This window comes from Anas acuta, chromosome Z, assembly GCF_963932015.1.
Source record: "Anas acuta chromosome Z, bAnaAcu1.1, whole genome shotgun sequence".
Taxonomy (NCBI): Eukaryota; Metazoa; Chordata; class Aves; order Anseriformes; family Anatidae; genus Anas; species Anas acuta.
In genome coordinates, this window is record NC_089017.1 from 45,563,050 (window position 1) to 45,577,888 (window position 14,839).

At 37.8% G+C, this 14,839-nt stretch overlaps 1 protein-coding gene across 7 annotated transcripts in view; it reads left to right on the forward strand.

Moving 5' to 3' along the window:
• The first annotated feature begins 272 nt into the window (after positions 1–272).
• The window catches only part of MARCHF3 (membrane associated ring-CH-type finger 3), a 68,105-nt gene continuing 53,538 nt past the window's right edge, over positions 273–14,839 (forward strand). Inside the window, exons 1-3 of one of the 7 annotated variants that reach the window (XM_068666917.1) lie at positions 273–332; positions 888–975; positions 10,087–10,148. In XM_068666917.1, the coding sequence (XP_068523018.1) occupies positions 955–975; positions 10,087–10,148 (83 nt within the window). In that variant the 5' untranslated portion in view covers positions 273–332; positions 888–954. Of the gene's footprint in view, positions 333–885; positions 976–1,307; positions 1,461–10,086; positions 10,149–14,839 lie in introns of those variants that run through there. The other 6 variants (XM_068666918.1, XM_068666920.1, XM_068666923.1 and 3 more) reach the window with 6 other exon arrangements.

Consider the following 14,839-nt stretch of genomic DNA (forward strand, 5'->3'; position numbering starts at 1 on the left):
ATCATGACATCCCAAATTAAACGGGAAGGATGAGGGGGCTACTTAGAAAATACTGTATAGCCAAACATTTTGTAGGCATTGTGGACTGACAAAGAAAGCAAGGCATACTTGAAAAAAAGGTGATGGCAAAAGTGTCTACAATTTGTTAGACATTATATTCATTATCTCCATACATGGATGTTATGAATAAATCTGGTCCTGATAGCTGCCACTTGGTATGTGCACACTTGGTATGTGAATACTTGCAAGTCTTTTGACTCATCTGTAATCTTCTGCAGTTTTTTAGTAAAACCATATTCAGGCCTGAACACTGAAGCTATCAGCAAAACAAGGTATCTATAATAATTTTAATAGTATCTCCATTCATTTTAACAAGGTAAAACTGTTTTTGTTTTTATTTTAAGAATGGAAATTATTCCTTTTGAAACATTGTTCTTCCAGGCACGCAAATTTAGTTTATACCCTTTTGTTCCATGATAACTAGCAGGCTGAGTCCAGCTTTTGAGCCTGAGAATAGCCGCACATTTTTCTGTATCTTGACAAGAGGAGTATTTTCACTTCTCCCCAGGTTCTTGAGTGTGTTGCCAAAAATGATGGTATGTGTTTCTTATCATGTCTGTCAGAGTAGTTTAGGTAACATCCTCTTCTTCATTAAAATCATAATTCTGGGAACACTGAACATGAGAGGAAAACTTATGGTTGATTATCTTAACTATGAATACTTTGTGTTATGCAGAAGGCAAACTTCTATCTTTTCATGATTTATGTTTATCCAACTATCATATCAGAAACGGTTTAACCAAGGGTATTAGAATTTGGTTTAATTTATATAGGCATCCTTAAATATATGTTATGTAATCAGCTTTAAAATGTGTTTTTCTATTGAGAAAAGACAGATAGTGGAGCACAGCTAAGAAAAAAAAAAAACTGAAGCTGACTTCAGCCTCCACACGCATGTCTGCATTATCATATCTGGTAAGTTTTCCCTGTAAAGTTTAATAGGAAATCGTTTTCACTCCACAGGCTGTGTGGGTGGGAAGCAGCATGGGATTATAGAAAATGTGTAGCAGAAGCAGTTGCAATTAGAAAGACTCCATAATGGCTACACATACATATGTGAAATGCTTCTGAGTATCAGTGACTCTCTGCTAAATCCAGAGCTGGGCATGTGTTTTCCTGTGTGTGAGCTGTGTGCTTTGAAAGCTCTTCTATGATTCATCAGAGCAGCTGCTTTATGGCTGAAGTCACCATAGGGTTTTTGAAATACAGTTAAATAGGTAAACTGCAAGCTGCTTCCATCTGTTTTGAAGATTTCAGAGCATGAAGTTTTGGGAATGCATTTGTTCACGAATAGCAATGACTTGCAAAGCACGGTATTGTTGTTCATTCATAGTGAAGTAGCCTGTTTTCAGCTGTCTTAAGGTCTGAGGATGAAAGCTGGCAACAAACCAAAATTTTGAGTAAGTTTTGGCAGATAAGTAATCCATCTAATTTATTGAGTCTACAGAAAGGTAACTTATATTCACCCAGGTATTTAAAACAAGGGGATGGAGATTTCTAAACTACAGTTCTTCAAATATCTCTGATAAAAAGTATTAGCATTTAATGGAGTCTTTTAATCTCAGTGATTAATTAAAATTAGTTTTTAATCTTTTCATCTTGTTTTTCAGGCTTGTATCTAGTCCTTTTCTTTGTAATTATATCCCTTTGGATTGAATTTTGTTGTCTATATTTCCTTTGTCTGTGTGAGGAAGTTTGCTTTTGTGCAGCCTTGGCTAATGTAAACCCAAGGAGCAATTTTAGTGCAGTTTTGAACATTGTGCCCACAATGCTTTTTAATCAAAAACACATGAAAATTGCAATTCTGCTATCTCTGTGAGGATAATATTAGCAGAGTTTCATCTTCTTCACACTGTGCTTGCTTGAGACTTAGCTTTGTGTTAAAAGCTCTTGTGGAGGCATTCTATAAAATTGAATGGAGATTAAAGCTAATTGGTTTCTATATAAATCATGGAAGAAATATGAATAATAAGTTGAAGAAAATGTCTTTTTGGTATTTTTTTTTCTGCTATTGAAAAATTTTGTCACGGAAGAGGTGTTTTCCTCTCATAAGATTTAGAGCCAAAGATCAGGCATGTGTTTAAAAAGAAAGCTCTGAAAACACTGGAAATAAAAAATGATGCAATTATTAAGATTTATATCTTCAAAGTTTTAATAATTCAGAAGCAACATTCAAGAGCACTTCAATTATCTCAGATGAAAATTTTGTGGACATTAGTCATAGTATGTTTCTGGCCAAGAAGCAGAGAAATGTAAAATACAGTTTTCAAATTTCAGATCTGAGCTTTAAGCTTTGAAAATCCCATGTAAAAACTGAACAAGGAGGTTACTCAGTAGTGTAACATGAGACAGGAAATGTCACAGCTCTTATAAGCCAAACCAGTACATCTTGCCACTCTGTGCTATTGTCTGTTGTGCATATCTTTGTTGTGCATAACTGAGAGGCTGCATGAGCTAAGTTTCTCAGCTTAACAGCTTTAGGAAGAACTTCTATTTTGTCATTCCCCATTGCCTACAGACTACTCAGTTACATAGTGAGAAAAGGTGTCTAGATTTGTTCACTGCTGTCCAACTCCCTACTGCAGCAGTATTGGGTAGGCATTAAGCATTAAGCGTAGGTATGAAAAAACAATACTGTAAAAAAAAATACATATATATTAAAAACATATCCCTGAATGAAGGAATAGCAGGCCTAAGAAAAAGCCTTAAGAAAAAAGACTTCATCACTCAAAATTTTAGTTTCTTCTCTGGTGTTGTGTAAGTCCTTTCATCCCCGCCTCTGCTTACTTGTGAAATAGCTGAGCCTTACTATTCCTATCTGAGAACACGTTCAGGAAGGATTAGGGAATGCATGGAAGTCAACACATTATTGAAATGCACAGCATTGCCTGACATAATTCTCTGCCCCTGTTTAAATTTAATCTATTGATTAATATTGATTAAATAAGTAAGGAATGTGCTATCAAGAGAAAAAATACTCGCATCTTTTATGTAAATCCCAGGTTGCTTGACATACTGTTTTGCTTAGCTGTTAGTCTTCTATTGCCCATTCCAAATACATAGCTCATGTATTTAATTTGAACATGTTAGCTACAAATAATTTGTCAGTGTTTTATTTGCTCACTGTTTAATCAGAGAATCCCATGACTATTCAGCCTTAAGATGTATGAATCTTTTGAATAAAAAGCTTGCTAAAAAATACTTTCCATGTGGAATTTCCATAATGCATTGCAAATTGACCTGTGAGCCAGAACAAAAAGAGGCAAAAGACACATTTTTACAAATTCATGTAATCCTCAAACTTGTATAGGTAGGGACAAAAATTAAAAGCAAACAAACAAAAACAGTTTATATTTGAAAACTTTAATTCTTACAAAATATAAAGAAAAATAAATGAGCTTAATATTAGCTTAAACAACATCTTAGAACAGAACAGAAATCTTTTCTACATCCAGTCTGCTTAAGAGCTACTATATTTGCTGGTGCCAGACTGAATCCTAGCTTTGGGTACTGACAAAAACCATCCCCTCATGCTAGATTAAGTGGTTGAATACATGCCCAAAAAGCCTGGGGTTATTTGGATGAGAAGACAGAGTCGTGCAGCGATGATTGAATTTGAATCTGTCATGAGAGCAAGTATTCATTCACTCACAGAAAGTCCAGAACAGAAATAACCTAAGCTTATAAATACAGGGTACACTGCACAGATGGTTGCTGCAACAATTTGCAGAAACTTCTAGGCTCACATTTTCAGGGGCAGTTCTATTGATTAAACTCTTCTAACTCTAGACAACAGGATTCAAATTAGTCTCTCACGTCCTTTTGAAAGAAGCTTTCAGGGGACTTTTCAGGGAAGCTTCCCAGAGATAGTGACCCTTCAGTTAATCCATAATCTTTGTCAAGTCTATAGGTGTGACCTGGAATTCCCTCCCTCCCCGAGTAATATAGTTATTTTGGGACTGTTAAAATGTTTTGGTAGTCACTGTACAGCAGTGGGATTTTGCTATGTATTTGCATTAATCTGGCATTACCTTATTTATATTAATCTGGAATTACCTTTCTTCATAGTAGCCCATATGATGCTTTCTTATGTATGCTTATGTATGTGTTTTGGGACTGTGGCTGAAACAGCCTGACAATTACTGAACAGTGCCTGCACAGTCTTGAGGCTTCCTCTCTTCCCCCTCCCCCCCCCCCCCCCCCCCCTCCTCCCCTGTCCCCAGCATTCTGACCCCTGAGTGAGGAGGCTGCTGGGGGAATGGCTGACCTGAGCTGGCCAAAGGGTTTTTCCATAGCATATATCATCATGCCCAGCAATAAAAATGGGATAGAGGATGGGGTGAGGGTGTATTCTTCTAAGGTGGCTGCTGCTGGACATCAGTCTGCCTGTGGGAAGGTGAATGATGGCTGCCTTTGCATTGGTTCTGGTTTTCCCCTTTTCTTAACTTGTTAAACTGTCTTTATCTCAATCCACATGCTTTCTTGCCTTTGTTCTTCCTGGTCTCTTTGCTGTCCTGCTGTTTACAGTTGGGTTGGGGATCAAGCGAGCCGTATGCCCCAGTGCCTGGCTGCTAGCCAAGGTGATTCCACTGCAGCGTTGTACAGAGGAACTGGAGAATGGCAGCCTTGGTTTGGTCACTCAGGAAGATGCCACTCTCTGATTGCATTTTTTCCTAACAGGAGAGAAGGTGATCATTTAGTCCAGCTAAGGTAGAAGGCTCTTTATTCTTCCTTTGAGTGCAGAGATGTAAGTCATTAGCTTGGGGGCATAGGAATTGCATTGGGTTTCTTCGAGTCCTATGTTGCAATCCAATGCAGCCTTGGATCTTGCTAGCCTCAACATCACCTGGGTGTGAAACAAAGCTTTGTTTTCCTTTGGTCAAAGTGCTGCCAGAAAACACAAGCTACTCCTGTCCTGTTTCTGTTCTGTAAATTGATATAAATGGATGACAAATAATGTATGTGTTAATTTGAATGGTATCCTACATAGTGTATGTATGTGTTTCCTAATGAAGAATAACTGTTATCCCTTTGCTGTGTACCACAGTGACACGTATTATTTAAAAAGAATGCAGCAACTTGGAGTAACTGTGGCTATCTAGTCAACTCATGTTTTGATTCCCGTCAAACAAACACCAGAGCCTTAATTCATGTACTTAATAAGAGGCTGCAATGAAAGAGTGACTAATGTGATCTGCCTTACTGAGGAATCTATCTGACCAGGGAGATGTCCAACTGACATCTCTTTAATCTAAATCAATGGCTTCATTTTTTTTCCCACTTTTTCAGTGGGAAATTTGACTGAGTGTCTTCTGGCCAGTTCTGTATTTTCATTCGTGTTCCCATGTGTGGGACAGTCTTCGTGGCAGTGTCCTCAGGGTGTTCTTGTTTTCCCTACCCCAGACACTTCTGGAAGACAAATGCTTACCACAGTGCCTGTAAGAAAACTTACTGACTGTTAATGATATAGGAAAGGAAATTGAAAGGAATTTATATATTTCACTTGCAAGAGCTATCCTTGACCATTTGTGCAGCAGTTCTCAGCATTAACTGTATATCTTTAGAGCTGGCACTCCACTGTAATTAAGTAACAGGTCTCTCTCGTTAATAATCACTGCAGCAATATAAGAGGGGAATTAACTAGATGTAAGCACCTTTTACATAAATAACTTTTCTTGTTCTCCCCTAGCTAGTCTGTTGCTTCTTTGGATGTGGATTATAAATGCTTTAGGACAAGGAGTTCACCTATTTTTACTGTTCCAGAAGTGCTTCATACATTAGCACAACCCATAACAAACAAAAAGCAAATCATCTTTGATTGTAATGCCACTATTAATGCAGAATTAGTAGATGTGGCATTCCACGGGATTTCTGTTGTAATTTTGCATGTGATGTACTTGTTATCACAAGCTGACAGGTTCTGGAAAGCCAAAACAAAACCAGAGCTAATCAAGACTGAAGGTTTGCACGTGCACTGTTACTCATTACACTGTCAGATATTAAACTGCTTCAAACCAACTGAGTATTTTGAGACCTTGACTTCATATGTTACCGGGAGGAATGTCAAAGCTAACAAAGGATGATGGGCAGTTCTGCCATGGGTAGTTTCCTCTTTCTGTCTAGAAATTTGAAAAGTTGCTGAGGAAAAAGTGAAGTAAAGGAGGATATGGTTTGGGAAGAGGGAGCTCATATTAATGCTTATCCCCTACCCTAGGTGCCTAATGTTTTGGATAGTATACTGTGTTATCATTTAACCTGGAAAAGAGATGACTGAATTCCCTCTGGACTGCCAATTATTGCCTTTAATATTCAGAATTTAGCAACATGTAACAACAGAAACATTGCATTTCTGTGAAATACAACTTTAAAGGCTTTTCAGCTCTTAGCTTCCCTGCAGCCTGTGTTTAGTAGTTGCACTGGAAAAGGCTGAGTAGCTAATGTTTCACTGAGGGAGTGAATATAGCCTGATGTTGTCTGTAGGGGATTGATTGTAATATGTATGTTCTCTATTATATACATATTCTGTAGAATAAATGTATGTAGTGATCTGTAAACAAGTGAATGCAGTTTTTCTTTTCACTTTCTCCTTTTCTCTGTTTTTTTCCCTTTTCCCTTCTCCCTTCCCTGTTCTCCCTCTTCCTTTCTTTTATCTTTTATTCCTTGCTTACTATAATGAAAAAATGAAATCATTACCCATTTCCCTTCCTTTCTGTAGTTACTGGTAGACCTAAAAATAGCTTTGGCCTGATGCTGTTTGTCACTAAATTAGTTTTAGAAAGGAAATCCTTTGGGACAAAATGTTAGTACTAGTCTTAGGATTCAGTGTATTTCTCAGTGGCAGGAGTAATGGTAAAGAATACTTGTAAGATTCTTTGATTTGAACCATCAATCCTGGGCAACTTTTAGAGCTGGACCTTTAAAGAGAATGTTATCAAAGTGTCATCAAGAAGGAATCACGGGTTTTCTGGTCATTTGAAAACAAGACAGTTCTATTTCAGCCACACAGTTGACTGTATAGCAACAATTAAAAAATCTGCAAGAATCTCAGCAACAAGCCCTCAACCTCAGCGTTCTTGCACCTGTGTAAAAAAAAAAAAAAAAAATGGTTTGTGGCCAGAGAGGCAGATACATAGGATTTACCATCATAGCAGCTGCAAGTTACAATACAAATAGTCCAATATGTTCCGCCTCATTAAATGAGCAGTTTGGTATGTTATGTGATCCAGATGGTCTATTAAGCAACAACTGTAACTCCTCCCCTTTCATGTCTGTTCATTTTTGTGCTTCCTGCTGGAACAGCCATCACAGAGCCTAGCACTGGAGGCAGTGCAGGCTTTTGAAGGGGGATAGGAAATCATGATCAGAAAAGACTTTCAGAAAACTGTTAATTAGTATAAGAGATCCTGTGAACAAAAGCATGCTGTTCTTTTAGGAGAGATTAAATTCTGATTCTCTCTGATCTTAACATCAATTTATCATGGCTTTATAGATAAATGTGGGAAACAGCAGAAGGTAAGCATTTCTGGCCTGAACAGTGGCGTATGAATATTGCCAGCCCCCTCTCCTTTCCTCTTCAAATGACAAAGGAAATTGCTGGGACTGAATGTGAGCCCTTGCAAATTTCTTTCCAATGTGCAAAGCAAAATGCTGGGTATTGTTCCTTTCCTAGCCTCTTTCAGTTCTGAAACTAAAGTTTCAAGGTGAAAAAATAAGGCTTCAGATATCAGACACGTGGCTTCATCCCAAAACAGTGGAGGAAGCAGGTAAGAGCAGACTGGCATGGAGACTGGTGTTTAACCTTAGCAGCAGTTGACATGAACAGTGCACAGTGAAATTCCAAATGGAAAGCAAGGCCTTATCTATAGATACTTTGGAAGTGATCTTGTAACACTTGTTTTACTGTGGATCTCTGTGCAAGTCAGATCCACTCTTTCCAAGAAGCACTTTATGCATTATTACATTTGGCAATGTAGAAGAGATGTGGATGAGCATTTAAACCTGCTGCTTGCTTTGATACTTGCTAGGAAGGAGACATTTGGGATTCTAGTAATTTGTCTACATTCATGTTTCTTAATGCAGATATATATTTAAGGTACCAGATACTTTCTCTTTGGACCTTTCTCCTCACATGTCCTTTCTTCTCTCTTAAACTAATATTTTTGTAAATATTGACACTGTGTTCTCTGACTTAAACAAAATGTATGCTTTCTCACTTGCTTCTTGATTCAGCAAAGACACAGAGATAAAGCTGCCTGAAATGCACTAGAAATATTTGAGATTTCTGGGGCTTGATGACAAAATCTTAGTTCTGATTTTTTTTGCATGCTGCTTTTAGGCACTTTTAGCTGTTTCCTCTCACTGCATGAAGCTTTTATTTGGGGTTCTCGGTGTCTTTCACTATGTAGCACTGGTAAGTGTTTTACAGTCAATTCACTGAACAGTTTTTGATATCTTTGTGACATCTTTGCCATATGGGTATAGATGATTGATCATCAACAGTCAACCTCCCTGCTATTTTGCCAAGGAGAACAGCTGAGATTAAAATACAGCCTTGTCCTGAAGGGTACGTGATCGTGCAAGATTTGGGCAGTGCTATGCTAGCACTGGGTTATGATGCTTGGACATATGGAGTGCAGCACACATGTATAGTAAGTACATGGTGATCTGAAGTGCAGCCAGCATAACTGGTGACAAATCATCCTTGCAATTTGACAGAGCCCTGCAACTATGTAATCTGATTTATTTTTAAACTTCATTTGTACCAAGTATTGCTGCTGTGGCAGCGTAGCTCATGGAGAGAGCAAGTGCAGTCCAGCAGTGAACACAGGGAACTTGGCAGCCAGGACTCCCTGTTCCTGCCTCTGCCATTCAGTCTCTGGGCACACAGAAAGAAGCTAGGCAGTATTTCTTTCCACCTGCTTTATTATTTATAAAATAAAAATTATTGTCTTGAAATGATTATTTGAGTAGTATATTAGAAATTACATCCTTTCTTATAAAGGAATGGTCAATTTTCACGCTACATATAATATCAGTAAACTAAGCAATATTGTTTGTCTGTCGTGGCTGGGCTGAAGGATCAGCATCCTTCAGGATATCTTCTGAAGTCATAACAGGTATGCTAATTTCCTTCAGATAGCCTGCATGGCACATCTGGTTGCCAGTGGTCACCAATCACTAGATTTTCCATGATGACAGCCAAAGGAAGTGGTCATTCTTCTTTCCTCTAGCTTTGCAATTTACTTTCCTGTGCTGATACAGTTGGGCAGTTTATTCCTCCACAACAATGCTCTGCTACTTCAGCCTTCTTCCGAAAATTATTGTGATCAAAGCTTCATTTTAGAAATGAATTTGAAAGGATCATTATCAAAGATAATAGTGTAATAGCATAATAGTACTTGATTTTCTGAACTTCATGAGGTCTCAGTTTATTGTTATAGTCATATAAATGTATTCTTTTCTCTAGAAAAAGCATGTTTTTACTTTTTCTCCAGATCTGGTTTATTGTTGTTGTGTTACTGTTGGTTAACTACCTTTTTGTTGTCTTCCTTTTCATTTATCTGCCTTGTTTCATGACCTTCTTCCTCTTCTGCTTTTTCTATTCTCTCCTGTCCTTGCTGGTCTCCTCATTCCCATCCCTCAAGGCTTCTTAGCATCAGATGTTACCAGCATCTCTCACTTCTGACTCCAGTAATTCATGTTGGCTAGGCGAGCACTGGAGGGAAAGGCTGCCTGCAGAGACTTCGCACTGCATTTTTCATGCTGACAAAGAGGTTCTTCAGATGAACATGGCACTCACCCGTAATGTCAACCACGTATACCATAAATAACAGGAGATAGCGATGTGGTCTTAATGTCTCAAACTTTCACAGGCAGAGCTCTTTAGCAATATACAAAGCCTGTTCCGATTACACACAGAAAAATAATAAAATAAAATAAAATAAAATAAAATAAAATAAAATAAAATAAAATAAAATAAAATAAAATGTAAATTGTAAGAACTCACCATTTCTCTCTCTTGTTTAGCTGAAAAGCAACAAAAGATCTCTGCAAGTTGAGGCAAATCTGTCAATGAGTATCCAAGAAAGGTAGGTTTGTTCTGCTCCTTGAAGAGCTAAATATGCTTACAGAAGGTATTGATGTGTTTCTTGAGTTCATTGTACACACTCTGCAAGAACAGGCTGGCAAGATGGCAACCAGTTCTGGAACACTGCAAGGCTGATGAGTAAATCTTTTTCTGTAGAATATAGAAGTACCTCATCCTGTTGCAAAGACTGCAGTAAAAAGAATTTATTTCATTACCCAGCTGAAAAGAAAAAAGAAAAAAATATATTATATATAGCTCTCTGCTTCTGATGAAATACAGCTATGAATCTGTGTGCCTTTCCAGACTGAGGAGTAGAAATATGAACTTTTATATTCCAATGTGTTCATGGATCCAGGCAGTCCTCCACACAGGACTCACTACTATGTAGTGAGACCAGGAGAAACTGTGCCATCACACGGCAGGGATTTGGTCAGCTAAAGGGGAAACCCTCAAACAAACAGGAATTCTCTTGGCAGTCCTTCTTCTGTAAAGAGGGTTGTGTACCTGGGCAACTACTTGACATGCTAGGTCTGCCCTAACCTCCTGGTAGACTCCAGAACTACGGTTAGATATGTGGGGCTTTTTACTTGAAGGAAGGAACAGTGCAGGCAAGGAAGTAATAACACTCTCTTCTCTAAAGCTGTCATGGACATTAAATCCCTATATGGAATAGTTAGACATTTGGTTCTAATTTGTAGGTTTCTTTATTTCCTCTCAGCACATGTGTAAGGTGAGTTCAAGATGGACATGTCATTGAATTCATTATCCCATTGGATAGTACAGAGAAAGATTGTGGTATAAAAGCAATCTTTGACATGTTTTTGAGGCTCAGTATTTTCTCACTGCATTTTGAATATAAACAGATATAAAATGATTTTCAAATAATTATCTGGTTACCAAATCTCATCTTCATATTTCTCCCCTCTTACCTTGTATTGACGTAATGATGCATATCAGAGGACACAAGCAGAATCGCCTGCTCCAGCAGATACAAGACAAAGTATTTTGGGTACTACTGCACTCTGATCCAGCTTGGCCAATGGTCACTCAACACAAATTGTTGAAGCATACGACTGACTGCCAACAGGGAGATAGGAATTCTATTTGGAAGGGGCTTTGAGTTGTATACAGGAACAATAATAACATTCATAAATCCTAGGTTTTAGAATTGTAATTATAAGACATAAGCAATAGGATGTATGGCATGATGCTTGGTTACACCTGATTATGGACCTCTGACTGGAAGTTTGTAGTAGATCTATATAAAGAGCCAAAGGTGGATAAAATAGCCTTGCACTATATGTGGAGGTAAAAATAATTGCATGCATGTATTGACTGTCCTGGCTTGGTAGCAGGAAAAAAGCCATTTCATTACACTGTAGGTGCCGGATGCAGAACCAGAACTCCTCTTTAATGCTTAGCAAATATTTTTTCTAGAACTGTTCGTGTTTTCATGGGAAGTTAAATACACAGCTTCTCTGTATTCCACATAGCATGAATAAAACACCACTGGCAGAAGTTATAAATCAATTTGAGATGGTAGTTAGTACATGGAGAAACCTAAGGAGAGTTATGCTAGCTTAGTGTATTAAGCACGCACACTGCTAGACACATTTGTCACTCTGGGGAATGTACTTAACAAGGAATGTAAGACAGCACTAATGAATATGGGGGAAAGAAGCAATAATGGAAAAAGCTGTCAGCTGTTAATTTTTGTTATTTAAGGTAGACAATTTTATACTGTATTAAAGATTTTTAAAGTGTTATGCAGTAATATAGGGATGTTTAAAATTGTATGTGAGGATGCTGTGCTGTTGATGTGAACATTTTCTTGCCAAAATAATTTTCATCTTCCCTTGTGTGTTACATTTTATGGCTTGGTTCACTTTATTGGTGCTACTGGCAGCTCTCCAAACCCTGTGCTCCATCCAAAAGAAGCTGCCAAAATGAAGCTGTGCCAAACCACAACTATTGCAGTGTTGGTTTGTTCAGTTTTTTTGCAGGTATGATTTACAGTATTTAGCAAGCAGTCATTTACTGATATTCACAGCAGCAGCAGATCTTCAGTATATATGCTGATATAAAGATGAAAAAAAAAATGAAAAGGGCCCAAAGCAAAGTCTTGAACCTTAATATCACCTGTATCTTAGATAATGTCTGAACATGAATCTACTCCATGACTGTGGGTGTTTTCTACTTTTGTGAGGGAAGTAAACAGATTTTTGAACTTCTGCTTGACTTGTCTTGTTAAGAAATCTCATTTTCCTTGTCTTTGGTAAGATGGCCTCACTTGTAACCTAGGAAAAAAAAATATCACTCCCTTAAGCAATATCTTGCACTTCCATGTCTCCATCAAACTGCTACTGTCAAAAAATCAGTGAGATAGGAATGTGGATCAAATGTGGCATATTATGGAATGTGGTATATTGTAAATGTCTTTTGTAATATGTTTATTTTTAAAAATAACTTTGAAGAAAAACGACAGTTTTTGTCAGAGTTTGAGAAAATAATCACAATGTATGTTTACATTTTAGCATTTAGCATTTGTGGATTATTTTATTTGTATGATGTTTTCTGATCTAAGTTAAGAAAGGAGGTAAACGTGCTAAAAACAGATACATGAAATTGAGGAAAGTACCTCCAAATAGAGGTATGAGACTTAATTCACAGACTGCCTGCATCTTCACAATCATTCTGACAAGCGCTAAATGGCAGTATGTTACACCTACTTCTCACATAAGTAATTATGCAGAGAAGTATCACTGGTGGCTCTAGTCCAGTGTTTGTTTATAAAGTAGCAACAGGGATATGAATAATTTAACAGAACACCTTTAAGCAGTGTGATTTTTTTTTTTCTTTTTGAACACTACTCAAAATTGAAATTGTAAATACTTTCTCTTGTGTTTTGAGATTAAATATCTAGGTATATTAATACCTCTTTTGTTTATTGTTCCTATTGTGCTTTTTTATTTTTATTTTAAGCATATAACCTTAGATAAAGACTGAAATCAGTAGTCAATATCAACAGTGGTCCATGCTTCATCTTTTTATGCCCTTTATAAAATAGTTTATCTTAAATCTGGAAGCAGTGTGATATGGCTACATCTTGGTACCAGACTGTAGGTGAAGTGAACCAGACTGTAGAATCAGCAGCCTTATTTCTGGCAAGTTTCTGGATCCCTGTTAGCAGCTGTGGCCTGAGAAAGGACATTTTTTCCTGTTTTACCAGTCTTATTGTGGATTATTACCACCCTGAGCAAGCAGTGTGAGTGACACAGCCCAGACCAGCTCTCCCTCTCCCTCTCCCTCTCCCTCTCCCTCTCCCTCTCCCTCTCCCTCTCCCTCTCCCTCTCCCTCTCCCTCTCCCTCTCCCTCTCCCTCTCCATTTTTACTGAGTTGTCACTGAAATATTTATCAGCTGGAGTAAGAGTTTGGTCAGCCTTTGCTTACAAGGAAGAGTCTTTCACACAGTTCTGTGTGCACTTTATTTCCTTTTAGAAGCTATTTAAGATGTCCAAACTACTGTTTAACATCCTTTCCCCTCTTATTTGTTTGGGTTCACTTATAAAGACATTATAATCAAGCTAATTTCTTTAGTTCTATGAGGATTCCTGATTCAGAAGCAGAGAAGTCAAATGTCTAATATTTCTGAAAGCAGTGATAAAAAAACTTTAACGGTGACAAAACTTTTTTTTTTTTTTTTTTTTTCCTACATGAAGAGAGACACTGAGAGTGCATCAACACATTGTCCTGTCATTTATGAATCTTTTTTTATGGGCTCAAATCTATGCCATCAGCCTTGCATGTCAGCCCTAAGTCTGGGCAATTTCAATCTTGCCTTTAGTCTGTTTTCCATGGAAACACTAACGTTTTTCGTTATAGTAGCAAGGGGCAGAATTTTTCAGTTGTGTTAAAAGTCTCCTGACTTTCACATTTAGCTTCTGAAGAATAAAAGTGCTTGTATGGGAGGGAAGGAAGGAGGGAAGAAGGGAGAGAGGGAGAGAGGGAGGGAGGGAGGAAGAAAGAGAGGGAGGGAGGGAGGAAGAAAGAGAGGGAGGGAGATAACTTTTTAACATAGATTTATCATAATTCTTCATCAGTCTGCCAAGACTGCTTTTCCTGTGTGACGAGATCAAGGAATTACACCTTTCCAAATCCAGCTCACACCTTCCCCGTGTCTCTGTAAGGTACTAAAGCAATAAAGACTTGCCGGAGTTTTTAGAAACATGACAGCAGCTTGTAGCCTGAGGAGAGATCAGTCATTCTCCTGCCTGTCCCTCCAGCTCATTGCGTCCTCCTCTAACACCACCAGTGTGAAGCTGCCATTAAGCTGAACTTAAATCAGAAGAAAAAATGCAAGTTTCTAGTTGTTTCTGGTCATTCACAAGGAATAATGGTTAAAAGCAGCTTAGGAGAAAGCATCAAGGTGAAGATCTGTACTCCCTCTGGCCACCAGAAAATTATGTGATGGAAGAGGAAAGGTGGAGAATGAAGGAAATGGTCTGTGTTTCAGCAGTCATATTATGATGTAGATTTAATTTTTCCTAGAAAACTTTCCTTTCTAGATGACGGTTTATGAGAAAGATTTCAAAATTTAAAATAAAATACAATAATCTATGGATACCTAACTGAATTATACATTAACTGATTACCTTGTATCTTGCTCTTTTCCTAAAGCTAGATGGTGGGAAA